The sequence below is a fragment of the Balaenoptera borealis genome, assembly GCF_965194805.1.
Source record: "Balaenoptera borealis genome assembly, chromosome: 16".
Taxonomy (NCBI): domain Eukaryota; kingdom Metazoa; phylum Chordata; class Mammalia; order Artiodactyla; family Balaenopteridae; genus Balaenoptera; species Balaenoptera borealis.
Window position 1 is genome coordinate 43,234,156 of NC_138872.1, and position 27,557 is coordinate 43,261,712.

At 40.6% G+C, this 27,557-nt stretch overlaps 1 protein-coding gene across 7 annotated transcripts in view; it reads right to left on the minus strand.

Moving 5' to 3' along the window:
- The window catches only part of LOC309612803 (kinesin-like protein KIF16B), a 295,491-nt gene that overhangs the window by 38,004 nt on the left and 229,930 nt on the right, over positions 1-27,557 (minus strand). For 6 of the 7 annotated variants that reach the window (XM_082358980.1, XM_082358978.1, XM_082358975.1 and 3 more), the window contains one exon: positions 1,537-1,620. The exons of the other annotated variant lie outside the window; for it this stretch is intronic. In XM_082358980.1, the coding sequence (XP_082215106.1) occupies positions 1,537-1,620 (84 nt within the window). The remainder of the gene's footprint in view (positions 1-1,536; positions 1,621-27,557) is intronic. 7 annotated transcript variants of the gene reach the window in all.

The following is a 27,557-nucleotide window of genomic DNA, read 5'->3' on the forward strand; positions in this document are numbered from 1 at the left end:
GGATCTTCCCAGACCAGGGCTCGAACCCGTGTCCCCTGCATTAGCAGGCAGATTCTCAACCACTGCGCCACCAGGGAAGCCCTACAAACTTGTTTTTATACACTGTCGTTCTGCACGTTTCCATTAAAGACAAGTCTGGATAACTGACGCGGGTAAGGGTTCGGGAAAGAAAACCATCACTAGTGCTACTGTGAGTTTTAAATTGTTTGCATGATACAATTAAACCTTTAAGAGAACTTGGTCAAGCAGGCTCACCACGATAACCTTTCCCTAGAATGTAAGCTCTTCAGTTGGGTATCAGGGTCACCCCACCTCATAGGCTGATCTTTAGAGCCCTGAAACGACCCACCCAAACCTCAGTCGTAATAGTTCCAGCACCTTTTCAAAGGTGTAATTCTGTAGTTTAACTCACGGGCCTGGAAGCATGGCCACACCCTGAAGCTCTTCTTTCCTCAGAGCACTTCTATACTGAGGATCTCAAGTCTCTAAAATGCCCCTCGTGGACCACAATCTCCTAGTCTTCAATTTCTCCATGGTCCCCACTCCCCCCCTTTTGCTCTCACTGCAACCTCCAGCCTCTGGATGTTTCCCTAAGGCTTGGTTCACTGGTATTCACTGGACTCCATGGGCAGCCATTTCAAACTGGCTGTCTTCAGGAATGAGAAAAATACCGCCGTTCTATGGAGACTTTCACAATTCAGAAAGGGCTGTCTCAGGCCTCCTCTTATTTGATTTCATTTGCAATAGGTCTTATTTTTCTTCCTCTTAAAAGAGTAGCAGAGGGGACTCTGCGAGGCCCCCAGGAAGCTTGCTGGCTGGAGTGAGCCATTTGTCATTTTGTCCTGCCTGCCTCAGTGGCTCACAGCGGCAAGAGGGTAGCCCATGCCCGAGGGCCACCTGCGACCATGCCTCAGCACACTCTGCCTCGGTAGCACCAGATGCCAACCAAACAAGCAGCTCTAGCCTGCAAAGCAATACAAGCTCTACGGAGCAGTCAACAGTACATGCCAGCAGGGAGGCAGTCAGAAAAACAACAGTTGTGTTGAACCAAAGCTCTCCACGGAGCTGGCTCAGAAGATCAAGTTAAAATAAGTCCAACAAAACCTAACCATGACTAAAATAGGTATGTGTCTTTTTGCTTCCAGGCCACCTTGAAAAAGTAACAACGATGCAATACTACAAATCTTCAGTTAATTAATTTAAGTTTTTGGCAGCAAGCTTCGTACCCCCAGCCTGCATTGCGTACCATCTGTCTACGTGAATATTCAGTTCTCACCCACAACCTGCTTCCTAACCCTTGGAATAAATGTATCTCCTCAAAACCCAGGAAAACGCTCTGTTGTTGGGGGGAAGGACTTATATTTTAAATAAACTGATCTCATTACTTTACAATCCGCTGCTGCCACCTCCCGTGTTAATGAAGCAGCATCTCTCCATCCGTGAACAAGAGTTAAGTGTTTAAGAGGAAGAATTCTCACTGGTCAATCAGATGGCAAATGTTCTGCACACAGAGAAAGAAAAGCTTAATTCTGTTACCTCTAACTGGCTTCGCCTCTCAGCAATCACACGTTCATCCTTGTTTCCAAATAGTTTCTTTGGAGGGAATTCAAGAGTCGCGAGCTGAAATACATATTTTATAAGAGATGCATTAATATCACACCTGTGATCTTTGGGCTATTATTAATCCATTATTTGGAATCTCTATCATGGCGGGGGGTGGGGAGAGAAAGAGGCTGGAAGTTTAAAGATGGTAGGGCCTGCCTTGCCTAGCCACCAACCGTGTGACCTTGAACAGACCAGGCGAGGTTCCACAAGGGTCACCCAAGAGGCAGGATGCTGGGGCCTCAAAGGAAGGACAGACTTGAGTCTCAATGTTTTGTCCCAGACGACATAGTAGACTCTTTGCCAGGTGGTGTTTCACATGTTTCATTTTTTAAAACACAAGTTTGTTCTTCTTTTAGTCCCCTTCTAATACTAGAATTCAATTATATTTGTGTTGACATGAGAATCTGAAAACTCAACAAGCATACTACCTGAACATTTTGTAAAAGAGTTCTGTAAACTTTCCATATTGCCTTTTCTCAGCTACTACTGCAAATGCAGACAGCCCATGTGAAAAGAGGTCATCTCTTTCAATCTTTTCACCTTGTTTCCTAGAGAATAAAGGTTTAGAATTTGTTGTAGCCAGGTCTTGGAATTTCATAGGTATTTTCCTTATGCTTCTTTTCTTGGAAGTATAAAAATCATAACAAAAAGGTAAGTTTTCTTATAGACTCCAAGGCAAGAAAGAGCTCTATAATCTGGCGGAAACCTGACCAGCTCGTGTGGCTTTGGTTGAATGAACGCTGAGCGGCAATAATCGCTGGTGTTGATGAAATTCACTATTTCCTTCCTTCCTCGCCCTGTCAGGTTCAGACACACTGAGAGGCCAACAAAGCATTATCAAGAAAAAAAAAAAGAACATTTCTCCCACAATGTAGGTCACAATGTGCCACAAAATTCCTATTTTATACATATGCAAACCTTGGCTGATTTAAATTTATATTGCCACAGTGGGAATCAAAAATTAAGAACTAACATCTGTACGTATGGGACTTTGAAAACTTAGTACTAAAGGAGAATATACATACAGAAAAATGCACATATCCTAAGTGAACAATTGGTGAATTTTCTACATCTCAACACACTGTAACCACCTCCCAGATCAAAAGAGAACAGCCCCAGCCACCCAGGAACCCCTGGCACTCCCCTCCTGCCCCATAAAAGGCTGGCGCTGGCCTGACTTCTAACAGCGTGCTTTAGTTCTTCCCATTTTTGAGCTTCATCATACGGCACGAACCCTTTTGTGTCCACCGTCATCGCTCTGCCTCATGTGTGCGAGGTCCACCCATGTTGCCATGTGCAGCAACTGTTTGCTCATTCCTGTGGCTGAACAGTATCCCATCATGTGACCATTCCACCACTGGTCTGTTCAGTCTCTGGTTATTGGGCTTTTGGCTAGTTTCCAGTTTCTGGCCCTTAGGCATTGTGCTGTTTTGAACATTTTCCTATAGGTTTTCCATACGTTTCCTATAAACACATGTAGGGATTCCTGCTGGCCAGAGTCTGAGGGGTGAAAATGCTAGGTCACATGGAATGCAAGTGTTCAGCTGCACCTGAAGTTATCAAATGGTTTCCCAAAGCAGTTTTACTACCAACACTCCCACCAGCAGTGACTGAGAGACCCAGTGGCTTCAGATCCTCACCAACACCTGGTGCTGTGGTCTTTTTCATCTTGGCAATGCTGGTGGGTATGCCGTGATTTCTACTGTGGTTCAGATTTGCATTTTTCTAATGAGCCATGATGTCGAGCATCTTTTCACATGCTCATTGACCATCTGGTTACTCATTTTGAGGAAGTGTCTGCTCAACTCTTTTGGCCATTTTTTATTGGTATATGCCTTTTTCTTACTAAGAGTTATTCTTCCTTTTCCCTCTCTTCGAGGTGTCTTTGATGACTTTAGAGCCCTTTTTCAAAGTTAGTGGAAGTGAGAGGTTTGCTCCTTTCAAACTCAAGTGCTCTTTCTACCCCAAACCTTGGAGTGGGTGGAGTGTGGGACCTCTTTCTCCTTCTCTCACCAATGTTCCAATTTGGTTGCTTAAAGGCAACTTTAAAATCAGTTCAAGGTAAAGTGAAAAGACCATGGGCACTGAAATAAGACACACCTAGTTTGAATCTTGACCACTAACTAGCTAACTACTTTGTTTCTCTGAGCCTGAGTATTCTCTGCTGAAAAAAAACCACAGGCGATGGTAGTAAACGTTACCGGTTATCTGTGAAGAATTAGTGAAGCAATGCCGAACGGGCCTTAGCTACTCTTATTATTTACTAGAGATCTGGTAATTACTAAGAAAGCAGCTTGCCACATGCCTGGTTCCCTCTCTCCATCCCTGGAATGGTCATGTGGCTTCAAGGAGCAAAGGGTTTTCTGGAACCCTGACTTCACTGGCACGAACACACGTCCCGTATGTTGCAGGTTAGAGAAGACAGGTACCCAGAACGTGTCTTTTGGGCTTCGTCCAGCCTCGATTTCATCTTGTACAAATGTGTTCCCCCACCAAATGCAGTGATGCTGAAAGCTTGGCAAGCGTGCTTTCACAGTTGGTTGTTTTGTCATTTTCTTGTGTGGCTGATGAGGTGAGATGGTTTCTGTCGGGGGAAATTTACAGTCATACTTGCATGCTCGCTCAGAACTGGTGCACTGAAGGGGCCTCTGGCAGCTGAACTAGGTGGGAAGCAAGCATTTAAATTTCCTCGTAGTCAATGGTAGTATGTACTCCATCCTGGGATGGAGGTTAGTATCTTGTGCTACGACGATCCACCCTGTGAAATAACTGTGTATAAATTATCTATAATACAGATTTTAGGAAGAAAAGGGCAACCTTAAATGGCACTGAGGCACATAATCATAGGACTATAATATTCAACAATTTAACTTCAGAGATAAAGAAACACAGGATCAGAGGTCAGTGACTCAGAATGGTTCCAAGTCATGGGGTGGCTGAGTCAAGACGAGGAACCAGGACTGACTCTAGGTTTTCATAACAAGGCTGCAAAGTGCGTCCGCAGAGTATGCAAGACCCTTCTGAAGTCCTTGAGAACCTAGGACCCAAATAAAAGACAGTAACCCCTCCCAGTGTGTATTAACCAGAAAAATGACGGACAGCTGCTAGCGGTAGTCAACAGGCCCACCAAGAGCTGTCAACAAACCTCACGGAGGACCTGCACCAACTAGGGAACAGGAAAGTGACAGGGGTCAGTGACCACCGTGGGGATAACAGGACGGGGATGGTCTGGAGGCAGGGTCCCGGGAAGTCTGTCCTGGGATTATTAACTCCTGTCAACTGACTCCTCACAAAATAAAACATAACAAGGATGGAGGTGAAGTGTTGGAGGGAGGGAGGGAGAGAAGGAACGGGATCAGAAGTTCCCACGTGATTCATGATAAATGCACGCAACGGGGTCCATGTCCTTTTGATGGGGCTGGGACGTGAACAAACTGAAGTAGAAAGGTAAGGGCGTGAGGCAAGGTATCCAAAAAAAGTATTGCCTCCATTAAAATAATTATATTTACATCAGAAACAGCTTTCCAACCTCTTCCCTCTGACAGAATGGAAACTACCTCCATTTCTCCTTTTTAGAGAATCTTGACAGTGCTGTTTAGGTTTCGCTATCTGTAAGCTCTTAGGTTGAATGAGATGAAATTGCCAGTTTTGAAGTTAAAAATGGTTGAATGTCAGCAATTCCATAAGGTTAAACCCCTTATAAAACTTCTGACATTTTTTTTTAACATCTTCATTGGAGTACAATTGCTTTACAATGGTGTTAGTTTCTGCTGTATAACAAAGTGAATCAGCTATACATATACATATATCCCCATATCCCCTCCCTCTTGTGTCTCCCTCCCACCCTCCCTATCCCACCCCTCTATGTGGTCACAAAGCACAGAGCTGATCTCCCTGTGCTATGCAGCTGCTTCCTACTAGCTATCTATTTTACATTTGGTAGTGTATATATGTCCATGCCACTCTCTCACTTCGTCCCAGCTTACCCTTCCCCCTCCCATGTCCTCAAGTCCATTCGCTACGTCTGCATCTTTATTCCTGTCTTGCCCCTAGGTTCTTCAGAAACTTTTTTTTTTTTTTTTTTAGATTCAATATATATGTGTTAGCTTACGGTATTTATTTTTCTCTTTCTGACTTACTTCACTCTGTATGACAGACTAGGTCCATCCACCTCACTACAAATAACTCAATTTCATTTCTTTTTATGGCTGAGTAATATTCCATTGTATATATGTGCCACATCTTCTTTATCCATTCATCTGTCGATGGACACTTAGGCTGCTTCCATGTCCTGGCTATTGTAAATAGAGCTGCAATGAACATTGTGGTACATGACTCTTTTTGAATTATGGTTTTCTCAGGGTATATGCCCAGTAGTGGGATTGCTGGGTTGTATGGTAGTTCTACTTTCAGTTTTTTAAGGAACCTCCATACTGTTCTCCATAGTGGCTGTATCAATTTACATTCCCACCAACAGTGCAAGAGGGTTCCCTTTTCTCCACACCCTCTCCAGCATTTATTGTTTGTAGATTTTTTTGATGATGGCCATTCTGACTGGTGTGAGGTGATACCTCATTGTAGTTTTGATTTGCATTTCTCTAATGATTAGTTGAGCATCCTTTCATGTGTTTGTTGGCAATCTGTATATCTTCTTTGGAGAAATGTCTATTTAGGTCTTCTGCCCATTTTAAAAATATGGAACGCTTCACGAATTTGCGTATCATCCTTGCACAGGGGCCATGCTAATCTTCTCTGTATCGTTCTAATTTTAGTATATGTGCTGCCGAAGCAAGCACAAGACTTCTGACATTTTTAAATGACCACTAGGCCGAAGATACATTCCCAGCTGCTTTTACCTGCCAAGGGTAAATATTCTCAGTTGAGGGATTGTTGATTGGCTACATCTAAACCAATATTCTTTCAAAAGAATATTTTTCTTCAAGCACTCAAAAATAAAACAGAACTAGAAATATCTCATATTTAAAAAATGCAACACTAAAATAGCCAAGGAGTTGGGGAAACAGTAACAGTACAGGTGGCACGGAAGCCATTCAGGGGCCAATAGTTGTTGACACAGAAGGAATTAGGTTGCCACTCTCAACAACAGCCCGTCTTTTGAAAAGAAAAAAAAAAAAAAAGACCATCATAGTCTTTACTTGGATTAGAGAAAAGAGGGCAGGAACTGCTGCTTCATTCTTACTATAAAATCCTTATAATCCTTTGTATCTTTACTATTATATAAATCCTTAGAAGGGTTTAGAGGTCTGGGGTAGAAGAGAGGCCTGAACTTTTTCTCTCCCCAGGTACAAAGTGACCACCTCATTTATTTTGAAACAGAACAGCAAAAGCAATCCTCTGTGGGTTTCATTTCTGGATTGTGAATTATTTAAACTGTCCACATGTTTTTAAAAATGTACAATTTACCAAGATAGAAAGAGCCACTGGTCAGGACAAATAATGTGCCTGGAGAGCCAAAAAAGGGAAGAGATCTCTTCTATTTTTCAGAAAGCGCTGCTGTCTGAAAAGTAATGTTTCCAACAAATTAAGAATACAAGAGAGGCTCAGAGAGGGGGTGATTGTCCCTGACTTTTCCTCTCATGTCCTACATACACTGACATCTATTGTTTATTTTTTTGTTTGTTTGGCTTATGTTAAACAGCAAATTGAAAATAAAATCAATGATATAATTTGTACATTTATATTTCTTCTCAAGTTCTTTATAGTTAAATTTTTTTCATTTTTATCGCTTCACTTTTGAATCTAGCAGATGGTCGAGATCTGATTTCCATGAGAAATGCTGTCAGGAACAGTAAACAGCATCCGTGGGTGGAGGAGAGATTCCTCTTTGATTTCCTTTGTAACCTCTGACAAAGGAAATACAGTGTCCTACATTTCTAAAAATTAAAGTTCCTGAAGTTCTATATTCCTCACAACTACTCAATTCTAAAGGAACTCAGATAAATATTTCTGATTTATATAAAAATGATCAAGATACTTGGGATTCAGTAATGAGGGAAAAATAATTTTCTTTCTTTTTATAAGATTTCATTTTCTGTCAGAATCAGCTTGCTAGTTTCTACCAGAAGAGTTATGTTGGGATTTTTATCGGGATTGTATTGAATATACAGGTCATTCTGGCAAGAAGTGACATCATAAAGTCTCAAGTTCACCATTCCATGAAAAAGTAAAAAGATTTCATTTTCATGAAGAGCAAAACCCATCATTTCCCCCTTATAACTTTCACGGATGAAGTCTCATGTTAAAAAAATGTGATTGCCACAGAAATAATCTTTCTACAAACCATAACACTTGATGGAACAGCTCTGGTTAAAGACAGTGGAGTAAAAGCCTTTATTTGCATCCCTTCACACCTTCAAAAGCACCAAAAACGACAAGAGATGAAAAGCAGAGTTCCCTGTCAATCCCTGAAACTAACACAACATTGTAAATCAACTATACTCCAATAAAAATTAAAAAAAAAAAAAGTAAAGACTCTGACGTCAAAGTAGGAAACCACTGCAGCCCACACACAGGCCAGCAGCCCCAGGGAGCTCAGCCTCCCCGTCCTCCTCTCCAGGCCACAGGCCACAAGCCATCCACCAGGGTCGGCATCCAAACCCCCAGGTATTGCATGACGCTGATGTTAAAGACTAAAGCTGGGGACAAGGAGAAAGTGGGGGGAACCCGCAGCAAAGAGAAGGGCAGTAGGGGCCTGTGCAGGGAGAACCCAGAGCTGCTCAAGGTGCTGGGAAAGAAAACAGGCCAGAGGCAGGCACCTGGCTTTACTGCCACAGACAGTGACCCCACTGCCCCCACGAACACCAGAAAATAAGATGTGTCTCGATGCGAATGGAAAAACTGGTGGAAAAAAATTCAGAAAAATTCCAGGCAAAGGTTTAGGCGTGTGTAGCTTGCTGCCTCCCCCTCCCCAGGGTCTGTCCCTTCCTTGTCCCCATGATTCACTGGTGTTTTCCCCTAAAATTAGTCCATTTCACTTAAGATGAGAAATAATTAGAAGGAACTGAAACTGAACTGTGAATAAAAAGGGTAAGTGAGGAGATACTGAATAAAAGAGAAGCAAAAGGCAGATAAAGAAGATGCACAAGAAGGACTGACCGAAGACAAGAAGAACTCACGCAAGAAATTATCCACAGTCTTAAGGAACCACAAACACCCATAAAAAAGAACCAAAAGCAGGAAGCGATACACAGGTTGAAAGAAGAGACTACAGTGGGGGGAAAAGGGCAGAAAAGTGAGCCAGCTCATGTAGAAATGGCTGATTCCAGGACTGGGATGGGGACCACGTAAGATGAGCCCAAAGCGTCTTGTAGTGCCAGAGATCAAGGAAGTGCTCAAAACCAAAAGCACGTTGGGGCTTCCCTCGTGGCGCAGTGGTTAAGAATCCGCCTGCCAATGCAGGGGACACAGGTTCGAGTCCTGGTCCGGGAAGATCCCACATGCCACGGAGCAACTAAGCCCGTGCACCACAACTACTGAGTCTGCGCTTTAGAGCCCACAAGCCATAACTACTGAAGCCCGTGCACCTACAGTCTGTGCTCCGCAACAAGAGAAGCCACCGCAATGAGAAGCCCACTCACTGCAACAAAGAGTAGCCCCCCACTCCCTGCAACTAGAGGAAGCCCGCGCACAGCAATGAAGACCCAACGCAGCCAAAAATAAATAAATAAAATAAATAAAAAATTTTTTAAAAATTAAAAAAAAAGAGAGATGGAAGATGTATTTAAAACCAAAAGCACAATGATGGGAGTGTGTCACAGGGACACAGGTGCCGACACAAAGAGCTGCTGCATATGGCCTAAGTTGGAAAAACGTGAAAAACAAAATTTTTAAAAATGTATTGGCTTAAAACCCAAAATATGATGAAATAAACAAGCAAATAAATAAATGGGGAAGAAGAAACAAGCCACCCATTCAGAAGAATTCCAAGTAACTAATGTAGACACTTCACCCTCCAGGAAGTTGGGGGCATCTCTCTCCACCCCTAAAACGTGGGCTCTGCAGAATGTGTGCTGTGTGCAGTGCCTTCCTTCCCAAGAGAACAGTATAGAAAGGGGGGAACCAAGGAACCTCACAGGGGAGGAACCTCAGCCAGGAGATCAAGGTCGATCTCAACAGTGATAAGTCACACTGATGGTGTGTGTGTGTCCTTCATATGATGTGATGATAATGACACTTTACCTCCGTGGTTTTTCTCCCCAATATCCAAATGTCTAATCATGAGAAAAATAGGCATATTCCAATTGGGAACATTCTCTAAAATACCTGACCATCATTCCTCACAATATCAAGGTCATTAAATATAAGGAAAGTCTGAGAAACTGTCACAGCCAAAGGGAGCCTAAGGAAATATAATGACTGTAATGTGGTATCCTGGATGGGATACTGGAACAGTAAAAGGACATTAGGTAAAAATTAAGGAAGTCTCAAAAGCACAGACTTTATTTAATAATAATAATAATAATGTATCAGTGTTGGTTCACTAGTGGTGACAAATGCCCTATACTCATGTGAACTGTTAACAGGGAAAGTGGGTATGGAGTATATGAAAACTCTGTATTACAGTCACATTTTTTTTCTGTAAAACTAAAACAATTCAAATAGGATTTCTGGTTTCTGATCTGATACGTAAGGAGCTTAGAAGTTGTGATGTCTGTACTCACAAGAAAAAAAAACTGAAAAAACTGAAAATCAAGAGCTCTTCCCGGATCCATCAGCGAATTAAGGTCACAGGGCAAACTACTGTCCCCCACCCGGAGAGACAGACAGGCAGAAACACAGAAGCACAGCTTAGCTGCTGCAGAAGCTCACAACTGGAGCCAGTTTTGGTAGAACACTTTAAACTGCAATTGACGAATTGCTGGAGGCTCAGTGTAGCCTAGTAGAAGCGTTAAAAAAAAACTCCAAAGCAGCTGTGATTTCCATAACTTTTGTGACGTTTACCTCCAGAAGTCCCACCAGATTCTCACTGTGAAGAAAAATCCCTTTGGTTCTGCAGAAGGTGTTGGGGGCGGGGATGGTGGGGTGGTAAACTTCTGAAATACACCCAGAGTGCTCTGCCCTCAAGGGAAACTGTTTTCCCAAAATCTAACCACTTTGGGTTTTACCAAAGCCCAACCGTTCGGGGGGGAGTAGAATGCCCCCTGCAGGTTTCACTAAGAGACTGAGACCTAATCACAGGCCTACAGACCCTCCAACACACACATCCCACCACCGCGCCAACAGGGCTCCTGCAAGACAACAGGGGATTGCAGCTAAAGGAAGCGCGAGCCTCAGGCTCTATTTAAGAATCTTCTGGGAAAACCCAAACACAATAGCAGAAACACAAACAAGGGCACTTGAGGACACTTTGGCCTCTGACACCACAGCCACGGCAATCGTAGCCTATATGGTGGCCAGATAAATATAAAACTGCACGCTAAAGGCCTATCTACCTCAGCTCCATTCACATGACACACCATGTCCAGCTTTCAACAAAAATTACAATGTATGCTAAAAGGCAAAAAACAGTCTGAGACTATTCTAAAATGAAAAAAGCTGATTGAAAAAAGAAAATCCAGTGCCTCCACACCCTGTACCCCTGCCCCCTCCTTCCCCACTGTCTACCTGCTCGAAGGAAAAAAAAAAAAAAATGAGCAAGAAGAACTCAAAGAGACGAGAGAAACTAAAACAGCAGTAGAAAGTCCCAGTAGAAGAAACAAAAGTAGCATGAAGACAATAAAAACACAGGTTAGCCTGTGGCATATAGAGAAGAAAAAATAACAAGGCAAAATGAAAAATGCTAAGGGAAAGAAAACGTGACCCAAGAGGATTACAAGTAACACAGAAATGTCTTTAAAGTGTGCAGTCCACAGGGAGACGTTCTCAAGCACATAAGAACTCAGGTAAAACACATCAAGGTGAACCTTTCAAAAACATACTGGATGACCAAAAATATCCAACCAAGAGACAGCACAATACAAGGATCTCAGGAATGAAGAAACCACTGTAAATACCACCTCTAGTTAAACCCACAACTAGGACAGAATTATGCATAATTTATGTATAAAACAACGTGATATATCTTGACGTTATAAAATATAATTTTTAAAATTGGGTAGGTGGGAGTAAATAAAATGTGATAATCTTATCTTTGTTATGAGTCCATTGATCATTTTTTTAATTTAATTTAATTTTTTTATACAGGTTCTTGTTAGTTATCTATTTTATACATATTAGTGTATATATGTCAATCTAGTGTATATATGTCAATCCCAATCTCCAGATTCAGCCCACCACCACCCCACCCCCGACTTTAACCGTTCGGTTAATACGTTTGTTCTCTACATCTGTGTTTCAATTTCTGCCCTGCAAACCAGTTCATCTGCACCATTTTTCTAGATTGCACATATATGTGTTAACATACGATATTTGTTTTTCTCTTTCTGACTTACTTCACTTTCTATGACAGTCTCTAGGTCCATCCATGTCTCTACAAATGACCCAATTTGGTTCCTCTTTATGGCTGAGTAATATTACATTGTATATATGTACCACATCTTCTTTATCCATTCATCTGTCGATGGGCATTTAGGTTGCTTCTATGACGAGGGCTATTGTAAAGAGTGCTGCAATGAACATTGGGGTGCATGTGTCTTTTTGAATTATGGCTTTCTCTGGGTATATGCCCAATAGTGGGGCTGCTGGGGCATAAGGTAATTCAATTTTTAGTTTTCTAATGAACTTGCATACTGTTCTCCATAGTGGCTGTATCAATTTACATTCCCACCAACAGTGCAAGAAGGTACCTTTTCTCCACACCCTCTCCAGCATTTGTTGTTTGTGGATTTTCTGATGATGCGCATTCTGACTGGTGTGAGGTGATACCTCATTGTAGTTTTGATTTGCTTTTCTCTAATGATTAGTGATGCTGAGCAGCTTTTCATATGCTTCTTGGCCATCTGTATGTATTCTTTGGAGAAATGTCTATTTAAGTCTTCTACCCATTTTTGGATTGAGGCGTTCATTTTTTTAATATTGAGCTTCATGAGCTGTTTATATATTTTGGAGATTAATCCTTTGTCCGTTGATTTGTTTGCAAATATTTTTTCCCATTCTGAGAGTTGTCTTTTCATCTTGTTTATAGTTTCCTTTGCTGCATAAAAGCTTCTAAGTTTCATTAAGTCCCATTTGTTTGTTTTGTTTTTATTTCCAATACTCTAGGAAAGAGTCAAAAAAGATCCTGCTGTGACTTATGTCAAAGAGTGTTCTTCCTATGTTTCCCTCTAAGAGTTTCATGGTGTCCGGTCTTACATTTAGGTCTTTAATACCTTTTGGGTTTATTTTTGTGTATGGTGTTAGGGAGTGTTCTAATTTCATTCTTTTACATGTAGCTCTCCAGTTTTCCCAGCACCATTTATTGAAAAGACTGTCTTTTCTCCATTGTATATCCTTGCCTCCTTTGTCATACATTAGTTGACCACAGGTGCGTGGGTTTACCTCTGGGCTTTCTCTCCTGTTCCACTGAAGTATATTTCTGTTTTTGTGCCAGTACCACACTGTCTTGATTACTGTAGCTTTGCAGTAGAGTCTGAAGTCAGGGAGTCTGATTCCTCCAGCTCCGTTTTTTTCCCTCAAGATTGCTTTGGCTATTCGGGGTCTTTCATTTGGGTCTCCATACATATTTAAAAATTTTTTGTTCTAGTTCTGTAAAAAATGCCATTGGTAATCTGATAGGAATTGCATTGAATCTGTAGATTATTTTGAGTAGTACAGTTATTTTCACAATAGTGATTCTTTCAATTCAAGAACATGGCATATCTCTCCATCTGTTTGTGTCATCTTTGATTTCTTTCATCAGTATCTTATAGTTTTCTGACTACAGGTCTTTTACCTCCTTAGGTAGATTTATTCCTAGGTATTTTATTCTTTTTGTTGCAGTGGTTAATGGGATTGTTTCCTTAATTTCTCTTTCTGAGCTTTCATTGTTAGTGTATAGGAATGCAAGAGATTTCTGTGCATTAATTTTGTATCTGCAACTTTACCAAATTCATTGATTAGCTCTAGTAGTTTTCTGGTGGCATCTTTAGGATTCTCTATGTATAGTATCATGTCAACTGCAAACAGTGACAGTTTTACTTCTTCCTTTCCAATTTGTATTCCTTTCATTTCTTTTTCTTCTCTAATTGCCATGGCTAGGACTTCCAAAACTATGTTGAATAAGAGTGGCGAGAGTGGACATCCTTGTCATGTTCCTGATCTTAGAGGAAATGCTTTCAGTTTTTCACCATTGACAATGTTTGCTGTAGGTTTGTCATATATGGCCTTTATTATGTTGAGGTAGGTTCCCTCTGTGCCCACTTTCTGGAGAGTTTTTATCATAAATGGGTGTTGAATTTTGTCAAAAGCTTTTTGTGCATCCATTGAGATTATCATATGGTTTTTATTCTTCAATTTGTTAATATGGTGTATCACACTGATTGCTTTGAGTATATTGAAGAATCCTTGAATCTCTGGGATAAATCCCACTTGATCACGGTGTATGATCCACTTAATGTATTGTTGGATTCTGTTTGCTAGAATTTTGTTGAGGATTTTTGCATCTATATTCATCAGTGATATTGGTAATTCCTTTTTTTGTAGTATCTTTCTCTGGTTTTGGTATCAGGGTGATGGTCGCCTCATAGAATGAGTTTGGGAGTGTTCTTTCCTCTGCAATATTTTGGAAGAGTTTGAGAAGGATGGGTGTTAGTTCTTCTCTAAATGTTTGATAGAATGCACCTGTGAAGCCATCTGGTCCTGGACTTTTGTTTGTTGGAAGATTTTTAATCACAGTTCCAATTTCACTACTTGTGATTGGTCTGTTCATATTTTCTATTTCTTCCTGGTTCAGTCCTGGAAGGTTACACCTTTCTAAGAATTTGTCCATTTCTTCCACGTTGTCCATTTTATTGGCATAGAGTTGCTTGTAGTAGTCTCTTAGGATGCTTTGTATTTCTGTGGTGTCTGCTGTACTTTTTCTTTTTCATTTCTAACTTTGTTGATTTGAGTCCCCTCCCTCTTTTTCTTGATGACTCTGGCTAAAGGTTTATCGATTTTGTTGATCTTCTCAAAGAACCAGCTTTTAGTTTTATTGATCTCTGTTACTGTTTTTTTTCTTTCTATTTCATTTATTTCTGTTCTGACCTTTATGATTTCTTTCCTTCTACTACCTTTGGGTTTGTTTGTTCTTCTTTCTCTAGTTCCTCTAGGTGCATGGTTAGATTGTTTATTTGAGATTTTTCTTTCTTGAGGTAGGATTATCTTGCTATAAACTTCCCTCTTAGAACTGCTTTTGCTGCATCCCATAGGTTTTGGATCGTCGTGTTTCGTTGTCATTTGTCTCTAGGTATTTCCTGATTTCCTCTTTGATTTCTTTGGTGATCTCTTGGTTATTTAGTAACGTATTGTTTAGCCTCCACGTGTTTGTGTTTTTTATGGGGTTTTTTCCCTGTCACTGATTTCTAATCTCATAGTGTTGTGGTCAGAAAAGATGCTTCATATGATTTCAATTTTCTTAAATTTACCTAGGCTTGATTTGTGACCCAAGATGTGATCTATCCTGGAGAATGTTCCGTGTGCATTTGAGAAGAAAGTGTAATCTGCTGTTTTCGGATGGAATGTCCTATAAATATCAATTAAATCTATGTGGTCTACTGTGTCATTTAAAGCTTGTGTTTCCTTATTAATTTTCTGTCTGGATGATCTGTCCATTGGTGTAAGTGAGGTGTTAAAGTCCCCCACTATTATTGTGTTACCGTTGATTTCCTCTTTTAGCTGTTAGCAGTTGCCTTATGTACTGAGGTGCTCCTATGTTGGGTGCATATATAATTGTTATATCTTCTCGGACTGATCCCTTGATCATTATGTAGTGTCCTTCCTTGTCTCTTGTAACATTCTTTATTTTGAAGTCTATTTTATGTGATATGAGTATTGCTACACCAGGTTTTGATTCCCATTTTCATGGAATATCTTTTTCCATCCCCTCACTCTCAATCTGTATGTTTCCCTAGGTTTGAAGTGGGTCTCTTGTAGACAGTATATAGATGGGTCTTGTTTTTGTATCCATTCAGCAAGCCTGTGTCTTTTGGTTGGAGCATTTAATCCATTCATATTTAAGGTGATTATCAATATGCATGTTCCTATTACCATTTTCTTAATTGTTTTGGGTTTGTTTTTATAGGTTCTTTCCTTCTCTTGTGTTTCCCACTTAGAGAAGTTCCTTTAGCATTTGTTGTAGAGCTGGTTTGGTGGTGCAGAATTCTCTTAGCTTTTGCTTGTCTGTAAAAATTTTGATTTCTCCATCGAATCTGAATAAGATCCATGCCGGGTAGAGTAATGTTGGTTGTAGGTTCTTCCCTTTCATCACTTTAAATATATCATGCCACTCCCTTCTGGCTTGTAGCATTTCTGCTGAGAAATCAGCTGTTAACCTTATGGGAGTTCCTTTGTATGTTATTTGTCGTTTTTCCCTTGTTCCTTTTAATAATTTTCCTTTGTCTTTAATTTTTGTCAGTTTGATTACTATGTGTCTCCGCGTGTTTCTCCTTGGGTTTATCCTGCCTGGGAAGCTCTGCACTTCCTGGACTTGGGTGGCTATTTCCTTTCCCATGTTAGGGAAGTTTTCGACTATAATCTCTTCAAATATTTTCTTGGGTTCTCTCTCTCTCTTCCTCTTCTGGGACCCCTATAATGCAAATGTTGTTGCGTTTAATGTTGTCCCAGAGGTCTCTTAGGCTGTCGTCAATTCTTTTCACTCTTTTTTCTTTATTCTGTTCCACAGCAGTGAATTCCACCATTCTGTCTTCCAGGTCACTTATCTGTTCTTCTGCCTCAGTTATTCTGCTATTGATTCCTTCTAGTGTAGTTTTCATTTCAGTTATTGTATTGTTCATCTCTGTTTGTTCTGTAACTCTTCTAGGTCTTTGTTAAACATTTCTTGCATCCTCTCCATCTTTGCCTCCATTCTTTTTCCGAGGTCCTGGATCATCTTCACTATCATTATTCTGAATTTTTTTTCTGGAGGGCTGCCTATCTCCACTTCATTTAGTTGTTTTTCTGGGGTTTTATCTTGTTCCTTCATCTGGTACATAGCCCTCTGCCTTTTCATCTTGTCTTTCTGTGAATGTGGTTTTTGTTCCACAGGCTGCAGGATTGTAGTTCTTCTTGCTTCTGCTGTCTGCCCTCTGGTGGATGAGGCTATCTAAGAGGCTTGTGCAAGCTTCCTGCTAGGAGGGATTGGTGGTGGGCAGAGCTCAGTAAAACTTTAATCTGCTTGTCTGCTGATGGGTGGGGTTGAGTTCCCTCCCTGTTGGTTGTTTGACATGAGGTGACTCAGCACTGGAGGCGACAGCCTCTTTGGTGGGGCTAATTGCGGACTCCAGGGGGGCTCATGCCAAGGAGTACTTCCCAGAATTTCTGCTGCCAGTGTCCTTGTCCCCACAGTGAGCCACAGCCACCCCCCACCTCTGCAAATCCCGCTAGCCTTCAAAGTCTGATTCTCTGGGAATTCCTCCTCCTGTTGCCAGACCCCCCCAGGTTGGGAAGCCTGATTTGGGGCTCAGAACCCTCACTCCAGTGGGTGGACTTCTGTGGTATAACTGTTCTCCAGTTGGTGAGTCACCCACCCAGCAGTTATGGAATTTCATTTCATCGGGATTTAGCCCCTCCTACCATCTCATTGCAGCTTCTCCTTTGTCTTTGGATGTGGGGTATCTTTTTTGGTGAGTTCCAATGTCTTCATGTCGATGACTGTTCAGCAGTTAGCTGTGATTCCGGTGCTCTCACAAGAGGCAGTGAGTGCATGTCCTTCTACTCCATCTTGAACCTGCCCATCTCAATTGATCATTTATAAGAGCAAAACCACACTGATAACTTATAAAATGGAAACACACCACATGAAAACTAGCAACTACTGTATTAGTGTTTTTTATAATCTTTGTTCTTAAAGTCACATATATTTTAGAGGTTGTGGTGGAGAAAAATTTGATTTGAATTTCATCAATTTCTTCAGTTTTACTTGATTTTCTTTCACCTCTGTTAAAGTCAAGTAAAATTAAATTTAATGTTTGTAATTAAAAATAGCATATCTAGGGCTTCCCTGGTGGCGCAGTGGTTGAGAATCTGCCTGCCAATGCAGGACACACGGGTTCGAGCCCTGGTCTGGGAAGATCCCACATGCCACAGAGCAACTAGGCCCGTGAGCCACAACTACTGAGCCTGCGCGTCTGGAGCCTGTGCTCCGCAACAAGAGAGGCCGCGACAGTGAGAGGCCCGCGCACCGCGATGAAGAGTGGCCCCCGCTTGCCACAACTAGAGAAAGCCCTCGCACAGAAACGAAGACCCAACACAGCCAAAAATAAATAAATAAATAAAGTAAACAATGCGTTTAAAAAAAAAAAAAAAATAGCATATCTAGTTTGAACCCAATGTTATAAAGTTATTTCATTCTTTCTTGTCTCATTTTAATTTCTTTGAATCATTCTACATATCCATCCTGTTATCTGTGCCTATTCATTTAAGTACTTAAAATAATGTTCATTAAATGGTAATTTAATTATATCTAGAGAATGATTTTGAGTAATCTGTTGCTTCTTATATTATGTGAAACTTTTATAAATGAGCATGCATCATTTTTATGGAAACAATAAAAAGTGATTATTTTTTTAATGTATTTAATGGAACAGTTAAATTAACACCATATGGCTTTTTCTTTTAATAACCTGGGATTTGGGGCAATCAGATTTCAAGTCTCAGCTCAGCAAAGAGCTGGTTGTATAATATCTCTAGTTCTTAGTTTCATCATCTGTTAAAAATGAAGGAGTTGAACTGAGATATTTGTTTCCAGCTCTGAAATTCTATATCTCAGGTACTGATGATCTCTCTATGCTGAGCTACAAGTAGCACTGTAGATACCATGGAGATATTTTACCTAATAACTTGGCTATATTGCTTTTGAGGAGTGTACCTTTCTTCCCGTAAAATCTTCACAGCCTTCTTATTTGAAGTAAGGGAAACATGTACAGGGAAAATAGAGCCCAATATAATAATGAAACATTACTTTTCAAAGGTTGTAGAATAGAAAAAGGGCAGAAACAAATGGGAACGCAGTATTCATGAGAAAACCCGTAAAACTATACCACTTCCTGCTATAACCATTATCCTTACAGCAGGAGTGGGAAATGATGCAAAGACAATTGAGCTCTTATGGTAAAACTGTACATTAAAGTTAACAATGATGACTGAGGTCAAATAGATTGGATATTTGTAAGAGACATGATAGGCCTAGAGAGCACTGGAAGAAAACTGAACAACAGCCCTATGGGCTTACTTTGTGTAATTATGAAATTTGATTATGCTGAGTAAAACATAGGAAACAAGTGAGAATTAAAATAGCACATTTCTTTGGCCTAACAGAAATAATGACAAGCTTATTCTGCAATTCAGTAAAGAAAACATATTCTAAAGACAAAAGGACTGAAACAAAAGCCATTAAAAAAATGAAATCGGTAATTTTGAGGCACACTGATTTCCAATGAAATCTGTCTTGCCCTTCTTTGCTGCCTGTGGAGTCTAAAAATCCAAGTGATCAACTTTATTTTGCATGTTCGAGAAACAAGCCCATAACTTTCAGGCTGAACAATAGCTCTATATGAAGAATTATCAATGGAGTAAGAAAAGACAGTGGCTCCTTATAGAACTAGCATAGTCAGTTTATGGAATTATTTGTGAATCTCAGTTTTGGGAAAATAAAAGCATTGAGTATCCATTTATTCATCAAGTTGGCTAGCTATATGTATATGTATATATATTAGAAATACAGTCAGCATTCTCTGTTGCTTTGTAATATTTCTTAATGATCTTAATGATCTCAAGAGTGAAATTTTCATCTACAAGCTGGCTTTTCCCTTTCTGATTCCCAGTGAACTGACACAGCCTGATTTCTTCTAAGAGTCACCACGCTCAAATCCTGACTTCAATGTTTATTACATCAGAATAAGATAGGTCGGCCAGTCTGTTGCCATCAAGGAGAAAAATTAAATGTAATGGAAAAGGCTGTTTTTATTAAAAGTCTTTTTCTCTTAGCCAAGTTCACTTTTTAGGTTAGCCAGGTGGTCTTGATGGCAACAGACAGCATAGGTTTTGATATATGGCATCGTTGTTCCTTTGTATATAAATAATGGCAGCTCTAATATAGAAAAGAAATTAAAGTGAGCAATAAAAAGTCTTGCCTATCTTTTATGATTTTACAACAATTAAGCAGCTAAAGCTGGATTATAAATCACTGAAGGGAAACTGAGAACAATCGAGAACAACAACAGTAATAAAGTATGGAATCTTTACTAATGAAAGGGAAACATCTGACTTCTGTTACCACCTAATAAAAGTGCACTTTATTGTCGTTCCTCATTTACTAGGCATTTTCTTTACTCTTGTAATACTTGGCTACCTAACCAGTATCCAGTTTTTAAAGATGAGAGAGAAAAATTCTATACGGCAAATCTATATGGTCAAATCAGCTTTAACCTGTCTTTTGCCAGTAGATGCACCTACCTGACAACTGCCAGCATTTGAAACACCCACACTCTACAGGTTTGTGGTTGTAAATTTCAGCCACTCCAGCTTTTGAGGAATACAAATAATGAAAACTCATCAAAACGCTGTCATAACTCTCCCAGCTGACTAGATAGAAGCATTTCTGACTACTCAAAATTAATAGCAGCTCCCAAGGCCTTATAAGAACAGCTGTCATTGAGAAATATACTCACAAACAAATAAGTAATTCTCCCAGTTTGATCTGTTAGAGGCATGAAGCGGCAACTCTTCAGGGCAACCTAGATGGGTTATCAAAGGAGCAATGAGCTCCCGTAGACCTCTGTTATGGTAATGTGAGCGTACCATGCAGTATTTATCAGCACGTGCTATGTGCCTCGCCCAGAGCTTGGTACATTCTAGACTCTCATTAAGGATCTGCTCAATGAACAAGGCAGAATCCTTTGCTGGTGGTCCACGTGGAACAGCCAGCAATTATAATTAGGACATTCCACCAACAGAAGCTGCTGTCCTGTCGTCACTGAAGTGCTAAAACTTGGCGAGATCCTAGGTATAAAACCACAGTTGGAAATGGATCAATACTAAGGACTGCACTGACTTTGTTATATTTGGTATAAAATACAAAATAAAATAAAATCCCACTCCTCCCAAAGCCAGTATCAATTTTATTTAGGTATGAGCCAGTGAAGACAGATTTGAGAACATTAATACATGTCATAACAATTTTTCAAAGTGAGAAACATTTCAGATCTGTGAGAATTTCATACTGCATTTTTACGAATAATTATGCAGTTGAATTAACTCAAATGCTTGTATTTTCCATCCATTACTGTGAGGTTAATTGTCCCTTTCAGGGACTGAGATGTGACAGGAACCTGTCATTGCCATGACATTCAACAGAAGGAACCCCATTTCTAGTTTTCATCCATGGGGTCTCGCTATGTAACAGATTTTTATAGGGAAGAGATTTTCTTCTTTCTGGGCTCATCTGGAGAACTCTGAAAACTCCCCCTTCTTGAGTGAACATGGTCATGGAGACTCAGGACAAAGAAGGACTAGGAGTCAGGAGACATGAACCTTGCCTGGGTCCCAAGTCTTGATGTGACTTTGAACAAAACTCTCTCTGGGGATTTGATTCCTCATTTCTAAAATGAAAAACTGGACTACCCAATCTTTAAGGCCCCTTTGGAGTACTTGATGTCTCATAATGTGCAAGTGGTTCCAACCCATTGTTACAGAAGTTTCCCTGCTGGTTGGAGAGGAAAGCCTGTACAAGTCTATGTTTCATAGTCTTTGGTGATCAAAGAGGCCATCAACATGTTTTCAATGTCTGGGTTTAAATTTGCCTGTCATTAATTTTGACAAGATTATTTGTCACTGGAAATCACCTTTTAGATTTGGTGATCTATAACAATGACTGAAATAATGAAAAATCAATAACGCTCCCAAGGTGGATGCAAAAGAAATGACACACAGCATCTTAACCAATAGTCCAGAGAACATCATTTGGGGGATATATTTTCCCCTAACTACACACACTCTCAGATCCCATGTCAGATTTCCTGAATTAGAATTTCCTAGCTTGGGTCCTGGATCCACATGTCTTAGAAAAGCTTCCCAGCTAACTGGTGCCTTTTGCTCCCCAACCCACCTTTGAAAGAAGTGATTTAAATACTGATTATCTATCAGGTAGAGAGTATCGTATGATACAAGCCATACAGTGAGGTAAGTGGGCCTCTGATAACGTACCAGGTCAGGAAGCTGGCAGCATTCTATTTTTGCCTACATAGCTGTGTGCTATTTAAAAATTCAAGGAGGCTGAGCGCTTGGTGCGGTTGAATTTATCTAAGGTTTACTGAATGCTCCCTGTGGCTGTGGTTGGTAGCATTATAATTTGGGTGGTGAGCAGATTTGCAATTTTTATATTAAATTTGGAATGCTGGTTATAAAACTGTTTAGAATGCATTTCAGTGATGGATGGTAAATGGCTGTCTAAGACAAATACAAGGCCAATAGCCAGTTTCTTTTCTTTCCCTTTTTTGGTGCTACTTTGGGGAAATTACTTGGGAAATGAAGAAGGTTAAAAATGGTTCTATCAGTACAAACTGAAAGTCCATATACAAATTACATAAGCTCTTGCCCTAATCGTTTTCTTCCCTCCCAATGGTATTTACTGGGCACCCAGAGACTGCCAGATGTGAGACTGAACAGTTGCTCTAACACAGCAATCTTTCATGTTTTACTCGAAGGCTCTGAAAATATTTTTCTCCCTCAGCTCCGTAACAGGGAGAAAGGAGCCCCCCTGGGGATATGGCTGATGGAGGCTGATCCTGTCTGACACTTGGGGACTCTGAAGACTCACTGTGATAACTCAGTTATGATGCAGACAGGCAACACACCTGTTCCCACTAACTTAGGCTCTCACCACACATGGGCAGTCAAGTTCCCTTAGCATTTATTTTGATTGTACATTTTAATACATAAAATATCCCATTTTCATGGTTCATCCTCCTGCCTCTAGGCAGAAGCACAAACCTGCTTCAGAATCACTATTAGCTAAGATTATAAAAGGGACCTCAACCATCGATTCCAACGCGTAACTGCTTTCACCGTGAGATGATTCTCAGGAGTCCATTAGGCTCCAGCACTCAGGAGGGAAGGCTCCTTGTTAACTGTACTAAAACAAAGTCTTCTACAAATCAGAACAGGGGTTGGCATCTCTGGACCTCCTAGAAGGAGCAGCTCTCTCAGTGACCCTCTGATCTTCCAGCCCCATGTCCTACCACTTCATGAAATACATTCAGAGCCCACCAGACCACTCATCCAAAAGGGGGGAAGGGGATAGGACACTAGGTCTTCACTATTCATTCATTCTAATGGTTGAAAGGGGATGTGGTTTTAAAATAGTCCTTTCTTTTCAGTTTCTTGATGAGCTATGTTTTTGTCTTGACTTACTCTCAGATTATGACCTGGATCCACAGGTAAACTTCATGGACACTAGACACCAACAGTAACTCTGCCTCATCCGTAGAGAAAAGAGAAGACGACACTTACTGGGGCTCTGTTTCTGGGCACATAACTTGATGGATATTTAAAAGGATTATACCGATTTTAATAGAGTGGAAAATGTATAGTTTTCATACAGATAAAGAGCACTGCGGCAATGATTTGCATGACCAAATTTCAAAGGCATGCTCTCCGGCAGACGCTGCACAATACTTTGTGGTTACTTTCAATAACATATTTCATCTGAGGCTTTCACAATCTTTTACAAACTAGCTGTGGCATGATCATTTTACAGATGTGGAGTCTGAAAACACAGGGTTTAATCTGATGAAGATTCCACACAAGGTCAGCGCACGGGCACAGAGAAGGAAAGCCAGGAGGAGCTATTGTCTTGCACAACACATGTCAGCGTATAAAGAGGACAAACTAATTCAAAACAGAAGGCGAAGCTATTTAGAATCCAGAAGAAAATGCTAAGCTGAAAGAACATAAATAAATAAAAATAAAACAATTTTAAAGACCTTGAATAATGCAGCACCTCTAGTGAGAGCTCAGCCCACTCACACAGTGAATCTGGAAATAGAACGAGCATAACGCTTACATATGAGCCCAGTCGCCGCAGGCAATCTGCTCTTCTTCCAGTATTATTCAGGACAAATAATTTAGTTTTCTTTTTTTATTCTGAAATTTGTCACCATACAAAATAATGCATTATATTTTTCTTTGATTTCCGCTTTTTCCGTGTCTTCAATCCCCACACCCCAGAGTTTCAGAGAATCCACTGACTTCTCATCCTTTCAATTCGTAAGTTCACTTTGCCTGTAATAACCCCTAGGTTCCTTCTATCTTCTTCACAGACATATGTTACACCTAATAATCAACAACCCTGCCTGTTTTAATTGGTTCACCACCAGAGTGAATATAAAGTATCCCTTGGAGACCCTTCAGCTGACATCATTCTCCTTAAGGAGACATTATAGTAAATAAATAAGCAAATGAATGTGCGTCAACAGGGGGATTAAAAGACTTAGCTGAATGATGGTTAAGGAATTCTTAAAACCCTCTCACTAATGGGGGTGAAGGCCCTCAGTGCTCTCAGCACACCCAGTTTCTGTGTGTTCTTTCCTAATCTTGGTTTTTTGTAAATTAAGTCTTTAACAACAGTTGAGGAATTACGAAATTTCTTCATGGAGCAAGTCTGCACTTGCAGACATGTTGGTATCTTCCAGAATGTCCATAGTGAAGTACTCACAGCAGCAAAACTCTGGAAACTACTCATATGTCCATCAAGAGGATTCTGGGAACCTGATCAAGTGTTATGCCAACTTGGTACCATTGCTCATGGGAAAATGATAAATTGCTTGATAAACCGGTAAATTGTTTGTGGACCAGGGAAACGAGAGCTATTTGGTAGGAAGCCATAGCGTAAGGCTTCTCTGAGTGAGGTGACTCCTGTAACTCAGCATGTCCCTCACGGGGACTCTGGAAGTTCTGCCCATGGAGTTGTGCCCAGAGAAAGTGGCTCTCCTGTTGCATAGGATTCTATGGCAGAGTGGTTCTCGAATCTTCCCCACGTGGGGCTCCTCTCCTAGCACCTAAGCTATTACCTGGGAGAGGTGGCGCAAAGAGAACAGCATCTGGACAGCCGTGTGGACTGCAGTGGACGCTGTTGCCAGACCCCCTCCATGCCTCAGCCCTGCCAGGAAGCAGTGATCTCTGTCCTACACATTGTTCCTGGGTCACCCGGTGCTAAGCGTGGCCTACGGGAGTCCTGTGAGTCTGAATGTTTAGTTGGATCCAAGAAGACCTCCTGAGGGCACTGCAAATGGTTACTTCTGAGGATCAGATTAAGAGAAACTTTCACATTCTATGTATATATTGAATAATTTCAGCCTTTAACCATAAACATGTAACTTATTATCTGGAGGAAAAAAGCCTACTGAAAGAAAAAAAAACCTCCATAAAAGGAACTGTCACATCAAACTCCTTTAGAGGTCTATGCCCAGGAAAACAAGGCTAAGATTCCACAATGAAATGGGAATGAATAGGATGTAACTTTAGACAAAGTTCCAAAAGATTAAAAGCTATAACCAAATCTACAGTTTTGAGGTGAATAAACATTCTCTATCTTGGTAAGTATATCACAAATTCTGGATATACTGAATACAAGTGTGTTTTTTCAATATTTTTTCAGCTTGATTAAAAATTTGGAACCTTGTATGACTAGACAAATTTAGTATGTATCATTTAAAAAATGATCACCAACCATTTTGTTATGCAATTAAGACAGCAAGAGTAGTTTTCTATTTTCTACTTCCATAGAAATAATGAGTCCAATGTGGTGAAGGGATGAGGTAAATAAAACTTGTTCCCACTTGGCTATGAAACAGCCAATTCCCTGAGAGGAAACTTTCAGCATCCTTCCATATGAACCCTTTGGCTTTCTTTCCTGAAGAAATTCTGTCTTTAACAAGTCCGATAATTTCCAGGATGTTGTCAGGCCAAACAGCTACCCCATTTGGAGGTAGCTAATTACTTCAAGAAGACTGACATTATATACAATCATAAGAACAATTATAAGATGAATCATAATTGATGAATACCTATACACAGATTATTGATCTCAAGTCCCAACAAACACTTGGCAAGTAAGACGATGTGAAGTGAGGCTGCACAAAAGAAATGTCAACTTAACGAAAAAAATAAACCTGATATTCATCTTGATATTTAAGCTTCATCGTGAAAATGTTAAATGGATGATGCTGTCCTCTCGCTGAAATAAGATTTATCACCATCTAGAATGACACGCTACTGTGTGTTTAGAGATAATGTTTCTTCCCGGTTCTGTTTCGATAATATTGTTTGGTTAGACATAGGAAATAGAGATGAACTGCCTGGGCTTCTGCTCACGGGTTGTGTCACAAGAGGCGAGTCTCTCGTTCCCACCACAGAGACCATGAATGTCAAAGGCGCAGCACAGCCGGGCAGGAAGCGCTCAATGAATTGGGAGGAGTTCATCAGAGCTGTGGCCAAGGAAACGCTCCGTGGCATCCGGGCAGCCCTGCAGGGTTTGTAATTAGCTCAGCTTCCTTGTCTCCAGGCGGTACTTGTTTTAGGATCTCACCACATGGTTTCAACCACTATTCACATTCTCTCTTCTCTTTCAAATACATGCAACACATGTCTGTAGTTTCCCTTTCATAATGGGTTTTTTGTCCTTATAAGAAAGAAACTGTAAGTCACAAAGCTGGGCTCAGTGTGGAAAAGCAACTTCCCATCTTTGTTATCATTTAGATCACGCGTCTGTCTTCAGAAAAGGGGTTTCTGGGAGAAGTCCTCTATGAACAGAATGGAAATTCCAGCTGGGTTTCAACGTTCAGACCTTCTTGAATATCATCCAGTGGTTTCCCACAGCACTCAGACTCAGGTTCACGGTGCCACGTGGTCAAGCCCCTGCCCTCCTCTTTACCACACTGGCCACTCTCCCTGGGTCTTCTCATTCTGGAAACACACTGAGCTTGGTCCCATCCCAGGGCCTTTGCATTTGCTGCTCCCTCACCTTCAGCTGTGCTCACCTCCAGATCTTCACACCTCTCTTCTTTTCAGCATTCAGATCTCAGCTCAAGCTCACCCCGAGATCACCCTTCCTACCTGCGCATCTAAAGCAGCCCACTGCCCAGCTCTCAGGCCACACTCTCACATTGCCTTGTATTTTCTCCATGGCACCTAACATTACCTAAAATCCTCTTATTTACTGGGCTTTGTTTGTCTGTTTATTGGTCATTCTCTCTGCTTCATGAGAGGCGGGATGTCGTTGTCTTGCTCACAACTGTATGCACAGTGTGGGGCTGCTCAATACAGATTTATGACCAAATGAAGGAGGAAACCAGCTCGATTTTCTTCATTTGAAGGCCACTTAATTTTTTCAGCATGTATGCAATACACCCTTTTTCCCCTTGAAAATAATTTTACATGTGTGATAATGTCTGTTCATTAATTTTGTCTGGTAGCAGACAACCACTTCAGTTCACAGGTTCACGTCATTATTAATCTCAGGTAAGTTTTCTTCTATTATATCTTTAAAGACTGCTTCTGTCTGCTCCAAAGTTTTCTTTAAAAACACTGATTAGACCTGTCTATTATTGCTTTGCAAATTTATTTAAATATCTCTCATCTCATATTTCAACTAAAATGCCATTTTGTCAGAGAGCCCAACCCTGAAATGTCCTTATACTAAAGTGTCCAACATCTTCTGCCCATCACATCTTATTGATATTTTTCCTATAATGCATATACCTCACTTAAAATGGTAACTGCAACTTAGCAAGCATACTTTTTAACTGTTAGTTATTATTATA